The following is a 19,784-nucleotide window of genomic DNA, read 5'->3' as shown; positions in this document are numbered from 1 at the left end:
GGGAATATTTTCAACGGCATATCAATACAACGTTTAAGATGGGTCATGTGGAGTTTAGAAAAAGTCAACTCACATTGTGGTAGCACAGTGATTAAAAACGATTATTTTGCGCGCATGAGTCTATTGTAATGCTAAATTCCACCAGATGGCAGTCGTGCGCTATGCACGCCAAGCAAAGAAGTAAACGTAGGTTTGAATCCGGAAGCGTCCTTCCAGTGACTGCGAAGTCGTTTTCGCTAGCTTCCCTCTCCCGAAACACAGGATGGCGGTTTGATGGGCTTTAGTTATCTGTAACGTAACGTCGATAAAGGGCCACTGCGAATATGACAAATGGTAAGCATTATTTAATAAAATGCAGGTTGAATAAATGTCAGTGCCAGAATACGGTTGTTACTTTGGTTGACGACAGCTAACTTCAAGTTAGCTGTAGACGTGGCCCCGGAGCTTTTGCTTCAGTTACCCAAGATGAGGCTGCTCTAACTAATTTATCAGTCTAGAATGGTGACAAGTTGTCATTTGAATCACATCCGACCATTCATAGTGAAATACTTTTTTTCTTGCACAAGGTTACATTGAATTCCGGTAACTATCTGCGACCAGCGGACTTGAAGAGATACTCCCTGGTGTGTTTTTTTCTCAACCGAACCCAAAATAGTGATGCTGTTGTACTGTATATATGCGCAGCATGCAACATTTTTAAACCCGTGCCTAACACTGTCGTTATCATGTCATCACCTTTTATATTGTCAGTTCATTTGAAAACGTTTGAAGTGCTTTAATGATTTGCTCAGCAGCACTCTTACAATCACAAATCAAACCTACTTAAACGATTGCATGAGCATTGACGATCCCGAAAATCTGCAAAAGCATTGCTTTGATGTCATCAACGTCAACACAGATTTTTGCTCTTAAAAAGTGTTGTGCCCCTTTTGTACCCTTGGTGCACAGTGTACTCTTTCGATGGCATCCTTGTGTTTGGGCTGCTCTTCATCTGCACGTGTGCATACTTCAAAAAGGTTCCTCGCCTCAACAGCTGGCTGCTGTCGGAGAAGAAAGGAGTGTGGGGAGTCTTTTACAAAGGTTGGTGTGTCTTCCACTGAAAATCACAAATGGTGCAAATAAATAGGGATTGCTTTATTTTAATTTTGCATTAAACACACAAACACATTCACCAACAAAGTGCAACTCACTTCTTCCCTCACTCAAACTCATTCGCTTGAGAGAAATGACTAGTGAAACAATTTTTAAAAACTTTTTATTAGTATTCCATGATAAGCAGCGACTTTATAAAACAATATAACACTCATTTAGACTTCAGTGCCCCATGACACGATGTCCTTGTGGAAACAGACTGGTAAAGCTCTCTTGGTTAGCATTGTCTTTTATTTTTCCATGCAGGTTTCAGGCAGGCTCATACAGTTTTAACATTGTGTAAGTTCCTCTGTAATAAAGATATATGCAATTGTTAATTCCCAACGTTCAACATTATCTAAGACTATTATATATTTTAAGGTAAATAATCTTATTGAAAAACAATGATATGTAACTGTTAGCTCATATTACCACCATTATATAATAACATGCTAGTTCAGAGCCTACAGTCCTTATTAACCTTGTGTTACTATTCAATGAATTGTATCTTTTGATTCTTTCTTTGTAGCTGCAGTCATTGGGACACGGCTCCATATTTCTGTGGCAATCTGCTGTGTGGTCATGGCTTTCTATTTGATCTTCCTAAAATGATGAAACCGGACTAGATTGGGAAGTTTCGAATTGGCACAAGCGAGTGCTGAACCCGGTGAGGTCATGCCTCGTCCTTGCGGGACAACTAATGGACCATGTGACCCATGACGTCACCTCAGGTCATGGACTTGCTTTGAAAGATGAGTCTGCGCTGCCCCCTTCTGGTGACTTGGGGAGATAACGGTTCCCCCAAACAGATGAGGTCATCCTGAATCCACCCCTTAATTTTATTGCGGAGACGAGAAGTGGGTGGGCCCTGTGGTGTCACTCTTGTTTTCGACTCATGCTGTTTTTGTCTTATTCATCCTCATCATTATCCCGGAGATACGGCAATGAGTCATTGTATTGTTGGCCTCTGCAAGATGAATTTAGTTTTTGGGTGAGTAGTTTCAAACTGAAAATGATACATTTGTATTTTCCCCCGGTTACCTCTGTCATGCTTCTTCAATGACTGGATAAAGAAATAATTTATGATGTAATTTGACACAATTGTGTAACCTTTCACCATATTCCCCACAAACCAGATGGATTTGAAACATGTTCTTTCTCCACACAACTCAGCCCATCTTAATTGTATACCAAATAATGTTATTTTTTTTAAATCAGTCTAATGATTACTGTTACAAATGGATGTTTGTACCAATTGGACCAACATGTATATTCAATCTGCCTCAATATATGACTATAATGCAAAATAAGGACCGTAGTTATGACCATTTCATGTTATTGAAAGAAATGATTGGGGAGGGAGTGCAATGGAATCTTGAGTAAAAATGTTAACACAACTTGTATGTTGTTTTTATTAAAAAAAACAAAACAATTGCGTCAGTTTCCCACTCTTGTCTTTTTTGTTTCATCGCATTTTTTTTAGTGAGTGTGACATCAAGTGGATTGATTGTTTCAGTCTACCACAAGTAGAACAGCATCCATCTGCTATGTAATCACAGATGTTGATTTTATGTGACTCTTTCCCACTACAAACTGTTTTTGTTCCGTTTGTTTGACACTAGTACTCAGAATTAATCAAGCCTTTGTGGGTATTTTGCATAGACGGCCACTTTGAATAAGGAACATTTCTATTACTTGCCTCGAGCGACAATGTTTTATTAGGAGCATTGCAAACTACTGTAAGTTTGTTAACTTTGCAATGTGTGTTGAATAAAATTGAGTGCAATTGCTTGCACATGTTACTGTTTTCATTTAACTTTCATAAATGACAAATGTTGTAAATGACACCACCACTTTTTAGAGTCACTTTAATAACTATCTGTGATTTCTGATTTTAAAATAAGTCGACCATCCATTTGATGTGTATAATGATAAGGTAAGATATCCTTTATTTGTCCCACACTGGGGAAATTTACATTTATAATTAGATGTTTTCAAAACATGAATTTGACATCCCGCTTAAAAGTTTCTGTTAAGTTCTGGAAATAATTATCAAATTTAAATTTACAGTATGTCATAGAGGATATCTTTCCATTTTTTAAATATATTGTTTGGCTGCAACCACTATTCCTCTGTGAACAAATATGCATTTTCTTATTAATCTTATAATGTTGTTTAAATGTGCCAATACATTAATCCGAAACCTAATATTAGAAACTGAAGTCAAGCAGTACATTGGAACTATTAGGGTTATTCAAAATTCAATTAAATTCAAAAGCATGACATTTTAAAAATCTATATCTTTCAATGTAATATGTTGCTATCACCCCCTGGCCGTTTTGAGTTCTTAAAAAAAATGTTTAAAGGGTCGCAAAAGAGGACTAGGCGTTTGATTGACAGGGATTTTCCCGCCCTCTCCGAGCACCAAAGGAGAGAGCACCCCATGTTTTCTCGATGGCGAGAGAGTTCTCGCGAGACTTTATGCCGGGAGCGCGCTGTGACCAGGACAAATACGCGCTCATGTTTCCGCATGCCGAGCAGAACACGAAAGAGGGCGAATAATCGAGCTGAAGCTCGTCCAACCAGATCCAGCGCCTTTCGAAGAGGAAGTTACCTCCACCGAGGAGGTGCACGGAACGTTGCAGAGCTTTCCTCGGAACCTATTTTGCACCGCAGGGCGCCCTTAGTTCGCGTCCATTTGTCTAGAAATCGCGTTAGTTTTGTCGAATTATTACCAAGACTAACCTCGCCTTGTTGTGGGTGCCACACGAGGAGGAGAGGGCACAAGTTTTCCGCTGCCTTGTTTTCCCTCGTCTCCGCGGAGCTCCTTAAATCCGCAGGAATGTCGCAGGAGAGACCCACTTTTTACCGGCAGGAGCTCAACAAAACAATGTGGGAGGTCCCGGAGCGGTACCAGAACCTGTCTCCCGTCGGATCTGGTGCCTATGGTTCTGTTTGGTAAGCAGATGCTTTTAGCATTGCCTTTCTTTACATTTTTACAGTTCCCAAAAGGAGCGTGCACGCTCCCAAGTTGTCATTGTACTTCCTTTTAACAACTGGTTGTTTCCTGAATCGTCTTAAGTTGAAAAGCGCAGTTTTGTACCCGCTTGATTAGTAGTAGCGCGCCTGTGCATGCTCCTTCATCGGGCCCAAGAACGGTTTGCTCATTGGATTTGATTCCAGATTAGGACACTGCGATTGTGTCCCATGCTCCAGCATGCACAAGGCAACGCTTTGCATCGGCGTTCCACATGCATTATGCATTTTCCAGTTGGGTGCAGCCGGCCTGCAGAGCACCAGAAGGTCACGTGGTTTGCAGTAAGTAAAGTAGGCCCCCTTGTGCACAGTGAGGGCTTTGAATAGGATGCAGAGGAAAAAAATGAGCAGAATGATGACTCTAGAATGATGTCACTCTTTGTAGTACACCAATGACTCACTGTCCCGAGGTGAGGCACCCAACTCTTAGTCATCACTAAATCCTGTTATGGCACCTCACTCTTCAGTCGTGTGCGAGTTATGGTGCACTTCTCGATGCTCAACGTGTGAGCAATGACATCACCTATAGGAGCGAAACATCAAGCAGCTATGCAAGTAATGCAATTTAGCTCCCTGTAATCCAATTCTGTGCAACACTGAAGTTGCTACTTTAACGAAGAGGACGTCTTTTGACATACTGTACAAAAAAACTAAAGTATACCCAGTCCAAAGATTATGTGAATCTGCAGAGCTATTCGTTTAACAGTGTTAATTAAATATTCTGGTTTTAGTTGCCGTTGGTTTACAACTGCGTTGTATTAAATTTCCCCAGTGTGGGACAAATAAAGGATATCTTTCTTTATCTTATCTTATCTTATCTTATAAGTATAGTTGTTGTTTTAGCAGAGCTATAAGCCACATCAGACTGATCAGATCTGATTCTGATGTGAATTCAACCCTAAGTGATAATTTAATGGCCTATTTCTGAAATGTATTATCATACATTGTTTTTTTATTTTTCTACTGTGGCGGCGCAGTACAGAGGTCATGGGTCATGGGTTCAAATCTGAGCTCCGGCCTTCTTGTGTGAAGTTCACCCCACACCTGCTTGCATTATCTCCAGATATTCCGGTTTCCTCGACCATTCCAAAACATGCGTGGTATGTTTGTGGAACAATCTAAATTGTCCCGAGATGTGATTGTTGTGAGTGTGAGTGGTGCTTTCTCTGTGTGTGCCCTGCGATTGGCTGGCAAGTTGTTCAGGGTGTACACCGCCTACTGCCCGAAGACGGCTGGGATAGGCTCCAGCACGGCCGCGATAAGTGGATCAGATAAGTGGGCGAATGGATTTTTTTTTTAACTGTCAAATATATGTGTTCTGCTAAGAAAATAGTTTCCCGCATTTATTAACTTGCAGTGTTCAGCAAATAGAAAGGGAAAAAAAAAATCACACGATACGCCAGGTGTCACCAACATTTTTGAGGGTGAGAGCAACTTCATGTGTACCGATTGTGCGAAGGGCTACCAAATTGATACACGTCTGAAATAACATATTTGTCCAAAATACCTTCAATAATATGAGGATGTGTTATTTTTAATACTTGATGATTTAAATTGTCAGACTTTGATCGTGTTTCGAAATGTCTCACAGTACTGCCAATGTTTGCATTTTTAAATCATAATTTCTACTAGCAAATCACAATGTCCAGGCACTGGCGGGCTACTCAAGTGGTCTTCACGGGCTACCTGGTGCCCGCGGGCACCATGTTGGTGACCACTGCGATACGCTATCAATACAATACATGCATCTTTATTGGTATCATGCTTTAACAACAGCTGCAGCTGTAACAAAGCGCTTGTGCTTTACAGAACTTTTCACATGAAATAATAATACAACACATAACATTAGATATTGAGCATAACACGATCGTAACGACTTTTCCTACATACATTTTTTTTCGGCTGGCAAAAACAATTCTTTTAAACAAGGACATTTACGAGGGATGCCTAACTTCCAACAGTTTTGCTGACATTGTTTATGCTCCCGAGCTCACGTTTCTTCATGAAGCTGCTGTCTGTCACACGGACTTTTTTTTTTTAATCGTTTGCAGAGGTTAAAAAAGTAATCGGTCATTCAAAAAACTGCAATGCATTCAGAAAATCCAACATGGGTGGCCGTGTGGCTTTGTCACTGCAGCCTAAATTTTGAGCACACGTGGCTGGAATTGATAAAAAATGAACATGCTTCTTGTCCCAACGAACCCGTTCGATGCAGCGTGATTTTCAGTTTCCTGTGGCCTGAAGCGGAAAAAAATTATTCAAGTTCAAGTAGACCTGAACTAGTGTTATGGCATGGAAAAGTTGCAAAATTTGCACTCTTTTAGCACCCAGTGCAATGCAACTCAGAAACATTTTAAGCATTTTGCATTCCAAAAGCAAATGTTTTGTAAAAAGTGCAGACAATGACATACAGAGATAAAAGAATCACAGACGCCGCATGACAAAATGACCCGGGACTTCGGGAAAAACTTCGACCAAAGCTCCCGAACAACAAATTGCATCGCAAAAGTATGAGGAAGAACGTCAATGTCATCAAAACTATCATTTGCAATTATTATCCACTTGTATTTAATTGCGAAGGATGACTGGCAGGTTTAAGTTACCAAGTACTGACTTTGTCAAGCTAGCACTTCAAGAGCAAATGCCGCGAATGCTTTTACCAAGCGGGTTTCCATGTTCTCACTCATCTTAGTGTGGTTTACTTACAGACCCCAAGGCACGCGTACATATTAAACAGTCAATCTTCAGCGACAGTAAATTGCAAGATTTTTGACATTGCAACCTGTTCTCGCACAAGTTTGTTTTGTTGATGTCATAAACTGTAGTCAGGTTGACTATGTGGACTTGTGGTCAACAAACTGGACTTGATGATGTACGCCTGTACGGAACAACTTGTTCTGCTTCTTGTTTAATTGTCTTTTGTTACCGTTGGAACTCCCCCCCCCCTTTTTTTTTGTTATTGTAACACCAGTTCCTGTCATAAAGAGATATGTCCAGTTTACTGCCAGTGTTCTTTCCGTGATCACTGAGATAAGCTTTTAGACACACGTTAGATTCCTACTTGATTTTTACGTGTGCTATGTTACTTGCTGCGCTTTATTTGTGCGTCTTGTGAAAAAGTATTTGAGAGAAATGACTGTGTGTGGGAAATAAACTAGTCCATTTATGAAATGAAAACCCTGAAATTAAAATTCGAATAAGGAACCTCCGAAGTCGAGCATAATCTGTTTTTGGGACAGAAATTGACTTCCAATCTGTTCTCATTACATGGCCATTAATTCAGAGGAAATTAAATGTAAATTGAAATATGTTTCAAAGTCCAACAGGGACCATTATTAACACATTTAATTCGACAGCGTCATCTCCTTGTTAAACTGATTTTTGGATGACAGCGGTCTAATTTACTGTAGTCAAATTCAAGGGCACTCGGTTGTCGTGGTAACAACAATAACTGCTGTATTTAGGGAACGCTAGGAATCTGCTTAAGTAAAGTGACATTCTTTTGTTGAAATAAAAGTACATTTTTAGGCTCACGCAGTTTTGATGAACTTGTGATAACCAAATCGTTTAGTAATATGTATCAGAAAGGCGAGGTATTGTACACTGTGGTCCAGCTTTACCGAATAGGGGTTTGTCTTTTTCTCTCATGGCTCGGCTTTCGTTCTCCACTCACTATAAAATCAATGTCCTAATCCCTTTTATTTTCTGTGGCATGTACATATGAAATCAGGCAGATTGTGATGGCGTGATGGAAATAAAGCGCTGTTGTGTACGTCTCGAAAGTGAGTACATCCCTCACATTTCAGCAAAAGTGTGGTAATTGCGAGTAGAGATACGTGCTGTCTTTATATCTTCTTCATGCATCACTAAGTTATCAGATCGGGACTCACTGTCTGCAGCTACTCAAAATAAAGTGACCCCCCCCCCCCCAAAAAAAAAACAACACATTGGAACATTTCACAGGTGAATCGCTTCATTGGAAACAGGCACGTTTCATAATTGAGGACATGAGGAAGAATGAGGCTCGGTCAGTCACAAGCAAGGATGGGGTGTCGTTCAGCACATTCTCTGGAAGTGTGTCAGTGCCCTTTGATGCTTTTCCAAAGACATCCAAGATATTTCAGCCAGATTAGGCCAAGTCACATTCTGCACATGTTAAAACAGCCTGGCTTAATTCGGCGAGTACTCGACTGGCCCGCTTCCACTCCAGCACTGTCTTTTATGTAAGACGGACGGAGGACCCAAATATGTGGATGTCATAATTCCAATGAGTGACAATTGTAAAAGGTCCAAGTGTTTATCAAATATATACCATATTAGGACATTGTAAAGCCATGATACAGATTTTTTTTCACACTTGGGAAAATCATACAATCCATTGTGATTCTGTCGTCTTCTTGAAAACTGTCCTTACTTGCCTATGCTCATCTCTCCCCTTCACACCGTTGCTCCTTTTGCATTTTTATGGTCGCTTTCCTATGACTCTCGCTTTTTTTTTTATGTCCTAATTGGATGCTGTTTGCTTTGACCCGTCTTGTTTGTTCTGCAGATCAGTCACTCTTTAAAACGTCAGTGCGCACGCAGCTCGGTTAAATCGGTGTTTACCAAAAGTGAGTCTTCAAGCCAGGAGACGACATCAAAGTTGTTTCACAAGGCCATGGCACAGAAAGTCCACTGGCCGCGTGTGGTTATCTCGCTCGTGCTGAAGAAGGAAAAAAACACTCTGCTTTATCTTAATGTTGGTGTTTAAGCAGATCATCACAGTGGTACTGTGACACTGAGAGACTGCTGGAAGCGTCACCCGAGGAAATGACTCAAACGCATAGTGGAGCGATTATCATCCAAGGTCATTTTACACTTGCAGACTGGGTCACTGGTGCAGGTAGTTTGACAGTGAAGCCGCCGAGGCTGAACATAGGTGATACACTCCCTGCTTGGTGCGTCCCGCCGCAGCGTAACTAGTCAGCCTAGAAGGAATGTGAGTTATTGTAAGGGGGCCATATTCTCTCGGTTTACTCGAGCAGTGCAGGCCAGGCCCATCTGGCTCGCAGCTTCTCTTCCACCTCATTGTCTTCATCGAGCGTGGTTGTCAAATCGCTCGGTTTTCCATTTCAGCCGGCAAACCTTCCAATTCGACTACCGCCGTTAGCTCAGTCAGACAACTCAAATGGGCCTTATTTTCGACGTCTGTGTTTTGCTTTTGTCTGACGCCCGTTTCTGTTCTGGTTCGTCAGTGACGACAAGGAATACAGTTACACTCGATAAATGACCCAAGCGCTCTCAAGCCATGCATGTTGCACATTTCCGCGGACATCTTCACCACAAAAGCATTCGATGGGTTTCTCATGATAGCATGATGTGAATTGACACGTCATGCTATCATTGACTAGCATGAATTGACATAAATGCTAGTCAGGAAAACTAGAGTGGCGGTGAGCAGAACACAGGCCTATCAAAGCAAAACACTTTGGGCGACTCACGTGACGGTGTTAATGAAAGCAGAGCCCTCACTTTGAGTGTCTGTGATTCACAGAGAAATATAGAAAAAGTGCGTTTAGCTAACTTTATTTGGACCTGACGTTACAATGGGTTGCATTGAGTTGGCCGCTCACACATGCACAGACATCAATAAAATGGAACCCGCGTGTTGATCGGCACCAAAACCGAATGGGGTCTTCTTTGTCTGTGCCCCACACCTCCATTTCAGTGCCAGAAAATGGATTTAGTAGTTTGTAACAAAGAAGACTGAACACTTTGGTGTGGGAAATGAAAATGAGTACAATGCCTAAATGGAAGTGCCACACGGCAGTGAGTAATAAGTGTGGCTGCATTTTTAGGGTAACACCCAAAGATAATTTGCACCAACAATCTGGCTGAGTGTTTTTTGTTGTTGTTGTTGCTGTTCAGAAATAATTTTGGAACAGTTTAGTCAGTGGTTTTCTTCATTTAATAATTATGGGATTTTTGCATGTGTGCTTTTTACACAATACAGCTAATAAGTCACATCCAATTCGGTCATGTTGCTGCTCCAGCTTCTGATCATCGGGTTTAGGGATGTTGTCTACTTGCTTTGTTAACAATGTGGCCCACAGGTTGCCATTTAATCCAGGGAAACGTTCTAGACTTTGAAATAATGCATCTTTTACAATGAACATCTTAGCATCTTCTATCTACGTTTGTGTATCTTACAGTTCATCATTTGACATGAAGACGAACCTGAAAGTAGCAGTGAAGAAGTTGTCCAGACCTTTCCAATCCATCATCCACGCAAAGAGAACCTACAGAGAGCTGCGGCTGCTTAAACATATGAAGCACGAGAATGTAAGTCGCCGTTGTCCCCCAAAATTTGATGTTATTGTTGGGTGGGCAATTGCTAAATATGGGGATCGGCTATAGTTGTATTTGCACAATAAGGGAAAAAAAATCTGCAGTGAGAGTCAATGTTTCCCCCTCTGAATAAAGCTCATTGAATAGAGATGCTGAATGTCACCATGTGCTGCATTTCGAGATTGCACCCGAATATAAAACTAGCATGTTGTGGTGCCTTGTAGATACATCACCTCCAGACACTTGCCCACATGCGTTTTAGATGCTACGTGCTGTTGCTACTTTGACCACTTACAGTAATGTTACCTAATCACAGTAGCTTTGTCAAGCGACTCCAGGCAATGGAAATGTGCAGCGCTAAAAAGCACTCTCTGCGTTTGTGAAGTCGATACAAATATGTCACAGGAAACTTCAGATGATCAAGTACGGAAGATTTGAAACGGGAAATCACATTGGAAATATACAGTATATAGACCTTTAATCCTTAATTCCATTTGAAGGAAAACGAGTGCACAAATTTTTTTTCTTGTCCCCCCCCCCCCCAAGAAAACATGAGACGTAGACATAATGTGGTTCAACAAAGTTTAGGTGTTCAAACTGACTCAAACAGCTTTTTCCCCAAAGTTACTTGATACAGTGTATCTCCTGCATCTTTGTATTAGCCCACTCGTATGTGGCCTGCGGGGAAGTGGGGGGTGTGGGTGGCTCTTTTTCAATTTGTATTTTTTGCTTCTATGCTCGTGCTGAAGAGGAAGGACAAAGTAGTGATGCTCAATCCAAACCTCCACACTTCCTTATGTTGCGAACAGGTTCCACAGAGAAGCATTTTCATGCCAAAACATGATTGGAAACGAGTCTGTGCAGGCTCCCTGTCAACAGCTTCACAGCATAGCGTCTGCCTTTCGACCGGAGTACCAGTGTCTATACAGGCTCTTTCTTTTGTGTCACTGCACCGTATGGACGTTCTTGTTTAGCTGCTGTGCAAACAGTCCACCATTTCTGCCAAGATCACCCAATACAGTACATTTAGAAACAGAAGTGACAAAAGTAGTGACACACGCCTACGGTAAGTCATGATCAAAAGATCTGAAGCTGCACAGGTGGTCATATTTATATTGCTTCTGCTCAAATAGTCGTGATCACTATAATAGACGCAGTGTCTCGTTTATTGCTCCCACTATGGACGCCTGGGCTAATCTGCAGTTGAGTAAATAAACGCCCACAGGTCCACAATATGAGTGGAAAATGGCACGTGTTATTTGTCATCAAGCTTATTGCTACATGGTTTCATCATAACATAGAGAATTGCATGCATTTTTGTGTGTGTGTGTGTGTGTGTGTGTGGTTTCTAAATTCATCAGGATGGTATATTACTTACCTTTTGTTGCACAGACAGTAAGAGAGTAAGAGAGATGTTCTGTTTTCCTTCCGCTGTTGCCGGGAGACACTCTGGGTTTTCAGTTTGGAAGGCGAGGATGAACCAATCAGATTATTTGTTGTGACTGGAGCCTGCCAATCATCTGTGTGGTTGTCTTGCGCGGGCGGGCTCATGGCGAAGCTACTACGTCACAACTGCATTTTACAGTACAATACTGTATTGTACTTATCCGTGGCACTCCGTTTTGGAGGGCTGGGGTGGGGGGTGGGGGGGGGGGGGGGTTCATGGGCCTGCATCACTTGACCTCCTTCTTGGCATGCAGGGAAACACAATTTATTAATGTATACATATATTTTGTCATCAAACATGGAATGTAGCTAACTCATTTCCATGGCAATCCCCCATCACCCGCTTTAGCATTTAGCTATCTGTTACCTGTAGTGCGTGTGCGTGCGTGTGTGTGTGCGGGCTTTGTCACTATTCAGAATAATGTGCAGTGTTGCTCCAAACTTGGCTGCATGCCACACTGATCAACTTGTTTTTAGACGCGACGATGCTTTCAGACAAACAAGTTGAGTCGGTGAACTCGCCTATTTTCGGACTTGACCTCGTTATACTTAGTGCTGTTGATTTGCATTCACACGTCATATTTCTTGGGCAAACAACAATTGTTCTTTCCTGACAGCGGTTATGTTTGCCCGACCCAGTTCGTCTGATGAATTTGAACATACAAACAAAACGGGGTGTCATTATAATCTCATCTAACTACAAACGCTTGTGTGCACTGGCTTGGCTCTCTGCTCGAGACAATTTAAGTCCGGAAATTGAATAGCACTTATCTCGTGTCTTATATCAGTGTGTGTAAACATGATCTTTACCTTTTCCCCCCCTCAGGTGATCGGTCTGTTAGATGTGTTCACACCCGCAACAAGCTTAGAAGAGTTCACCGATGTGTAAGTCACACTTTTTTGTTTTTTTCTTTCATCACTTGAAATTGTCACGGGGAAGTACAGAACCTTATACCTTACATGCAGTGTTTTAGGTGAATGTAGGTTAAGCAGATGCACTCTGCGCATTGGAGTTGTTTCCATGGTAGCAGCCATCTGGCAGTCTGCGCATTTGTGTGTGCAGACGACTCCAATGAATGTGTAGAGGGGTCTCTGCGTGGGGGCCGACATCACGTATATATGAGATGAAGCTTGTGTTTGCACTTGTAGGTCACTACGGCGAAACGTGTGTGTGGTCCATCTCAACCCAGCCCCGTAACTACTCTTTGACATGTGTCAATAATAGCGGCCGGTTCTGTTTTGCAGCTACTTGGTGACCCATTTAATGGGGGCGGACCTCAACAACATCGTAAAGTGTCAGAAGCTGACGGATGACCACGTCCAGTTCCTCATCTATCAGATTCTCCGAGGCCTAAAGGTCGGTCAATGTAACGCTGAGTAGTCGTACGCGGCTGATAAGTTGGGTGTGTCGATGCATTACTTACTGCTTCATATTTGATTTATGACATTCGAACGTCTGAAGGCCAAACTCGGTCTGCTCCAGAAGACTGCCGGAGCTCGAATATGTTTGAATTTCAAAATGTATTCCTCATTGTGAAATGAACACACAACTTGGCTATAAAAAAATAAAATTAATTCAATAAATCCACTTCAGGAGCATGTGCGTTAAAATTTGATCTTTTTTTTTTTTCCCTCTCCCCCCCGTAGTACATCCATTCTGCAGACATCATCCACAGAGTAAGTACCGTTGTGTTTACGAGCATTGAGATCACATTTCGCTTGATATCCAATAAAAGTGTAAAGGCTTAAAACGACAAACTCAGCCTCAAATTTCCAAAGTTGTGTCTTTGTTGCGATGCTGCATTGTCACACGTCATCACTGTCTTTTAAATGATCTTCTCCACTCCCCAGGACTTGAAGCCCAGCAATCTGGCTGTAAATGAAGATTGTGAATTGAAGGTGTGTGACCATTGAAAAATCAAACACCGGTAACAATTTTCTTAACACCACTGGCCACACAATTAGGTACCTGTCGTCTCATGCAGCTTCAAATAGCAATACGTAATGCAGCCACATTTTTGTTCAATTGTGTCATGACAGAGACGGTTAAAACCATCTTGCATTATCTTTGTAACTGTATCATTTTTGATACAGCTCTTATATTCGATCTCATTTCATTGTATGGAAATGTTAGCGCATCACCGATTTGAGTGTAGGACAGGTATACTCCTCCTTAACTCATGTACCATTACACAAATATTTCTCGTTCCCCCAGATCCTGGATTTTGGTTTGGCCCGACATACGGATGATGAAATGACTGGCTATGTGGCCACTCGGTGGTACCGAGCCCCAGAGATCATGCTGAACTGGATGCACTACAACATGACAGGTACACGGACTCCCATAGACCTGCTTTTCTCATTGCATCGTTCATTTTTATCTAATCGGAGTATGTTTAGGGCTGTATTCATTCACACATCATGCCGCATCCACAAAAATCATTGAAAAAAAAATTGGTCATTTCAGTCTATACATTTTTAATTGGAACCCGATGCCAACACAAAAGCTTAACACTTTAAATGCACTGCAGTCATGACAATTGGGGCTTGTCCATATAAAAAAAATATTCATTTATTATATTCATTTTTTATGATGACATGTCAAATTAAATAGATTTTACTTGGTTGCTGGTTGCTTTTTGGGTACAACCTTTAAGATAAAACTTGCAGTTGAGTTTTCAACAGTTTTCAGTGAAATTATTTTCTTGCAGCGACGCATTGATTTGTGTTTTTAAAATCCATGTGCTTGCAAAACAAACCAACCGTGTATGAATTGAGAAAATAATGAAAGAAAGAAATGCGTTGCGTTTTGCAGATTTCACTGTGTCTGCATCAGTTGTGTAGGCGGCCCGGTAGTCCAGTGGTTAGCGCGTCGGCTTCACAGTGCAGAGGTACCAGGTTCGATTCCAGCTCCGGCCTCCCTGTGTGGAGTTTGCATGTTCTCCCCGGGCCTGCGTGGGTTTTCTCCGGGTGCTCCGGTTTCCTCCCACATTCCAAAAACATGCGTGGCAGGCTGATTGAATACTCCAAATTGTCCCTCGGTGTGAGTGTGAGCGTGAATGGTTGTTCGTCTCCTTGTGCCCAGTGATTGGCTGGCAACCGATTCAGGGTGTCCCCCGCCTACTGCCCGAAGACGGCTGGGATAGGCTCCAGCACCCCCCGCGACCCTAGTGAGGATCAAGCGGTTCGGAAAATGGATGGATGGATGGATGCATCTGTTGTTGCCAAGATGGAACCGTCTTTTGTTTCAGTCATTCTGAATAAGGAGCCAACATGATCAAATTCACTGTTGTTTTATTGCTTCCATGTTGCAGTGGACATCTGGTCGGTGGGCTGCATCATGGCTGAACTTCTCACCGGACGAACACTATTCCCCGGCACTGATCGTATCCTTCCACTCGGCTCCAAAACTCAGCCTCTTGAGTTGTGGACAAGGTTGTGGCCGAGTGCAGACTGTGCACGAGCTGTACATGAGTCGCGATGTGTTAAATTCACGAGGAATCAATAGAGTGTGAATAAACTTCTAATTAGTGCTTTGCGGGAGACAGCGTGCGTGTGCGCCTGCATGCGAGATGGACTTCCCTGTGGTCTATGACTCAGCCCTGCCCACTGTTGTCTGCGCGATACGATGCACCTTCCTGTTTCCCGTTCACCCACCAAGCATTCTATGCACAGCATTTGGACAATTCTTTGGAAACCGTTAGTCAAGGCCCTTGACTGTGCTCCAGTGCGCAACGCAAAAGCAAATAAAAAGTTGGATGATCTTTGGGTGGAAGGGCCCATCAAGCTTATTTGGCATCACTTCAAATGGAGATGTTGGGCCGACATCAGTGGTTTCTGATCGCACAATCGTTCTTTGAGATCAATCCATCACTGCACCTCGTTACAGCTCCCCAACCTCGCGGTGTTTAGTTTTCCTTCATCTCAGTGTGATAGACATTGATGAATTGAAGCTTTTCAACCCGGGGGCCCAAGCTCTTAACTCATTCACTCCCAAAGACGTTTTTAAACGTCTTTTCAGACTTGGTCCAGAATCGGCTGGTACTGAATGCGTTAATGGAAATTTCCTCGGGAGTCTGTGAGTGTCAGGCACCCAAGATTTTGCTGCTCCTCGTTCCTTGTGCACAAACTTTCTTAAAGTGCCCGTGCTCTTTGCCCTTCATGATATGAGGCCCCTTGACTCAGACACCATAGACATAAACCAACTGCAGCAGATAATGCGTCTGACGGGGACCCCCCCAGCCTCCCTCATAAGCAGGATGCCAAGCCATGAGGTGAGACCTCTGACATTCACCCGGAGATGCCATCAAACACCAACTTTACATGCAAGATATATCGACGGACATCAGACGCATCGTGCAAAACCGTTTCCGACCGTTCACGACGCATTGTTCTGCAAACAAGCATCTGCTCTCATTTCACTGATCCCGTTTCCTGTCTGTCCCAATGCAGTTGTCGCGGCCATTCAGTACTTTGCCAGTCTCGAGCTGATTAACATTTGACACCTGTTTTCATATAAGAACAAAAACAAATGCACATACTTGGAAGCATATCATAAAGAATCCAGGGCACCGGGCAGTGATGCACTGAATCCGCAACAATTGCAGTGCGGATTTTTCACCTCACTTTATAAGTTGGCTATGCTCTTGTTTTTTTTTTTCTCTTGCAGGCAAGGAACTATATCAACTCACTTGCCCACATGCCCAAGAGAAACTTTGCAGATGTATTCATAGGTGCCAATCCTCTTGGTAAGTGGGCCTTTAAAAAAAAAAAAAAAGAAATCAATCACCTTTGTTCTGGCGCAGGTAATTTGTGATTAGAGCATGAACACCAAATGGACGAAAATATGACATCAATGACGTCCAATTTGAGACATTACCCGAGATGATCACATTATGAAAGAAAATCTTGATACAATTGTTTACAGTAAAGGCAAATTCAGTGATTTAAAAAGTCTCCGATTAACTTTCTTTGTCTACGCTGTTAAAACAGAACAACAGACGTACCAGGTAGTGATTGGACATAAAATTGCAACGTGTTTTTGCAAGTTACAAGGGAGTTCTTGAAGGCTGAAATGTCAAGATTTTTATGCAGGCACGGATGACGGCTTTTTATAGTTTCATTTGCATACAGCTTTCCCCTCGCTTGGGTTACGAGTGAGCTGGACTTCCTGGCTCTATTTAATCGGATATCAGAGGGCTCACAGTCACTTGTACTCTCTTTGTCCTATTGTCATCAAGAGCCGGCATAGATAGGGTGGCGCTGTGATCCGAATGTCTACCGGTGGTTCTCATGTTGAACATTGTCCTCCGTCCTCTAGCTGTGGACCTGCTGGAGAAAATGCTGGTGCTGGACACGGACAAACGGATCACGGCATCCGAAGCGCTTGCTCACCCTTACTTTGCTCAGTACCACGATCCAGATGATGAGCCAGAGGCAGAGCCTTATGACCAGAGCTTTGAAAGCCGCGAGCTGGAAATTGAGGAGTGGAAGAGTAAGTCGGCATATTTTGGATAAATAGGAGAAGGTGGAAGAGCTCATGACAGAACTTGGGATATGACGAAAACATTTTCTTCCCCTTTCCTATCCGTTAGGGTTAACCTATGAAGAGGTGGTCAGCTTTGAGCCGCCATCGTTCGACAGGGATGAGATGGAATCATGAGGAAGAGTAGAGGCATCCATCCTTAAATGGAAAATCACTTAAAAAAAACAACAACAACAAGGAAATCTGTGTGTGTGAAACACCCTCAACATCACCACAATGTTCAAGTGCCTGCCATCTTTAAATCTCTGGGGGGTAATTTTCAGGGATTGAACTAGACTGTGTGTTTCTATGATCACTCATGTTGCAAGTTTCTTTTTTTTTTCTATCCTAACTAATAATTTAGTTAGATTAGCAGCTGGCATTGTGTTCTTGATATTGTGAGCAAATTGGAGCAACTTTTATTTAGTTGATAATGAAAGTAATAATAAACAAGCAAGATTGAAATGTTTTAAGGAGATATTTATCAAATGTATCCTCTTCCACTTGCAAATTGCCTATTTTTGTACATAGACGTGTTTTAGATTGACCACAAAAGCAGTGTTTGTATACAACTGATTCAGCCAGGCCAGTAATCATATTGGACACGCAGTATGAATTATGTCTTGAGGTATGAAAGAAGATTTGTTATTTAATAAATAAAGTGTGTATGACACATCTCTTCGGTATATGTTACAGTCGAGGCTTTGTTTTTATAATTGGATTCAGTTCCTCAATGTTTCTTCTCTATGGCCCTGAGATGTTTGTTTTCTGTGTGCCTCGATGATTCCCACTCTTATCTCCTGTTAGCACTTTAGTTTCTGTACATTCTTTCCGCATCCACTCATATCCAGCAGGACCACTATAGTTTGATATTTCTTGATGTTTTAAATGTTATCCATCACAACATGAGCTGGCAGTGTACTTTAATCATATTGCGTTTATAAATCACAAGTGTTCAATGAATGTTTTGTGGATATCAGGCTGTCTTATATTTATATTATCTGTTTTGTATATTGATGTTGAAGAATGTTATTTGTTAAAAAATAAGACAAAACATTAAGCCTTCAGTTCATTATTTATGGAGAGCTATCCTTGACCAGAAACCAAATGTATTATCTGCTAATTAAAGTCCCGATGACTGCAGTTACACCTTGTATCAGACCAAAATGGGGAAATTAAGACAATCCCACCAGTGTTTTAGTAGCACGCCCATTCACTTACTGTGTTGCCAGAATGCACTGCCATACACACTGCATTTTTAGTACAATGCCCATTGAAATTATATCCAGAACTGTCAGATTGAGATGATTTGCCAGCAAAATCAGAAACATTCTGACAGTTGGCTGAGTGATCTGTTTTCGGAATGCAGTCATATTTAGACATACCCATTCTGTCTTTCTTTCATTGGCAAATACTTTTTTCATATATAGGGCTTTTTCACATTTCAACGTCTTATTACTTGTGTGTTGAATCAAGAGCTCGTATTTTGTAGTACTTGTCTTTTTTTTTCGTTGAATTTGTCACTTTCGAGGATTGTTCTTTGCTTTTATTAGCACCACTGTTTTGGGGTGTTTTTACTATGGTTATAAAATACATACCTGTGTAATACTATCCTGACAAAATAAAGGTAACTATTTTTTAAACTGGGAAAAAGTGCACCATAGATACAATTAAGCTATTGGTAGTCCTACTACCACTAGGGGGCAGAATTACATCGTCTTTGCCCGACTGTATGTCGATGGTTATGGTTTTATGCATATAAAAATGCCATCATGTAGAACAGTCGTACTGAAACGGGGGTACGCAAAGTCACTTTAGGGGATACGTGAGATTTTAAAATATATTTTAAAAAGTAGCATGCCAAAAAAAAAAGCTTGATCACTGCATGAAACAAAGGGTAACAAAGATCCTCTGTTGAATCACATGCCCAAGTTGGTCTGTTTTCTTTCATTTTTTTAATACCACTACATATTGAGTTCCAAAATGTAATACAGTACACCATACACTGGTGACACGGCACTCTGTTTTGAGCTTTTTTTTCCCATCTAAAAATACTTTTTTGCTGGCTGGCTGGAAAAAAAAAATATTTCACAGGCGGTACATCGTTGAAAACACAGGTTGAGAAGTGGATAACCAGTATAGTTACTTTGACGTAAATGCATTGTTTAATATCTGTTGTGATTGTTTCGTCTTGGCAACAAACCCTCTGGTATGCAAAGACGTACTTATTAATAGCCAAGTTTTCTTTCAAACCAGTATGTCGAACCGGGTATTATTTACAAACTCCAACGAGTCATTATTCGGCACCTCAGGAGCATTG

General features: G+C 41.7%; 2 protein-coding genes across 3 annotated transcripts; both read left to right on the top strand.

Moving 5' to 3' along the window:
• The first annotated feature begins 165 nt into the window (after positions 1-165).
• On the top strand, positions 166-2,566 carry tmem167b (transmembrane protein 167B). The gene is made up of 3 exons (XM_052076546.1): positions 166-333; positions 949-1,080; positions 1,661-2,566. Exons 1-3 carry the CDS (start codon positions 324-326, stop codon positions 1,741-1,743), a joined length of 225 nt encoding a protein of 74 aa, XP_051932506.1. The 5' UTR covers positions 166-323; the 3' UTR covers positions 1,744-2,566.
• Positions 2,567-3,628: 1,062 nt separating this feature from the next.
• On the top strand, positions 3,629-18,518 carry mapk14b (mitogen-activated protein kinase 14b). 2 transcript variants are annotated; one of them, XM_052076524.1, is made up of 12 exons: positions 3,635-4,089; positions 10,359-10,488; positions 12,767-12,825; positions 13,186-13,297; positions 13,588-13,617; positions 13,792-13,839; positions 14,156-14,270; positions 15,255-15,326; positions 16,135-16,214; positions 16,610-16,688; positions 17,261-17,434; positions 17,535-18,518. In XM_052076524.1, the coding sequence occupies exons 1-12, from the start codon at positions 3,662-3,664 to the stop codon at positions 17,600-17,602; spliced, it is 1,395 nt and encodes a 464-aa protein (XP_051932484.1). In that variant the 5' UTR covers positions 3,635-3,661; the 3' UTR covers positions 17,603-18,518. The 2 variants fall into 2 exon arrangements, with proteins under 2 accessions (XP_051932485.1, XP_051932484.1); XM_052076525.1 differs by lacking the exons at positions 16,610-16,688; positions 17,261-17,434; positions 17,535-18,518 and adding an exon at positions 16,345-16,545 and having other exon boundaries at positions 3,629-4,089; positions 16,135-16,306.
• Positions 18,519-19,784: the final 1,266 nt, after the last annotated feature.

The sequence above is a fragment of the Hippocampus zosterae genome, chromosome 9 (assembly GCF_025434085.1).
Source record: "Hippocampus zosterae strain Florida chromosome 9, ASM2543408v3, whole genome shotgun sequence".
Lineage (NCBI taxonomy): Eukaryota > Metazoa > Chordata > Actinopteri > Syngnathiformes > Syngnathidae > Hippocampus > Hippocampus zosterae.
This window is presented reverse-complemented; position numbering and strand designations above follow the sequence as displayed.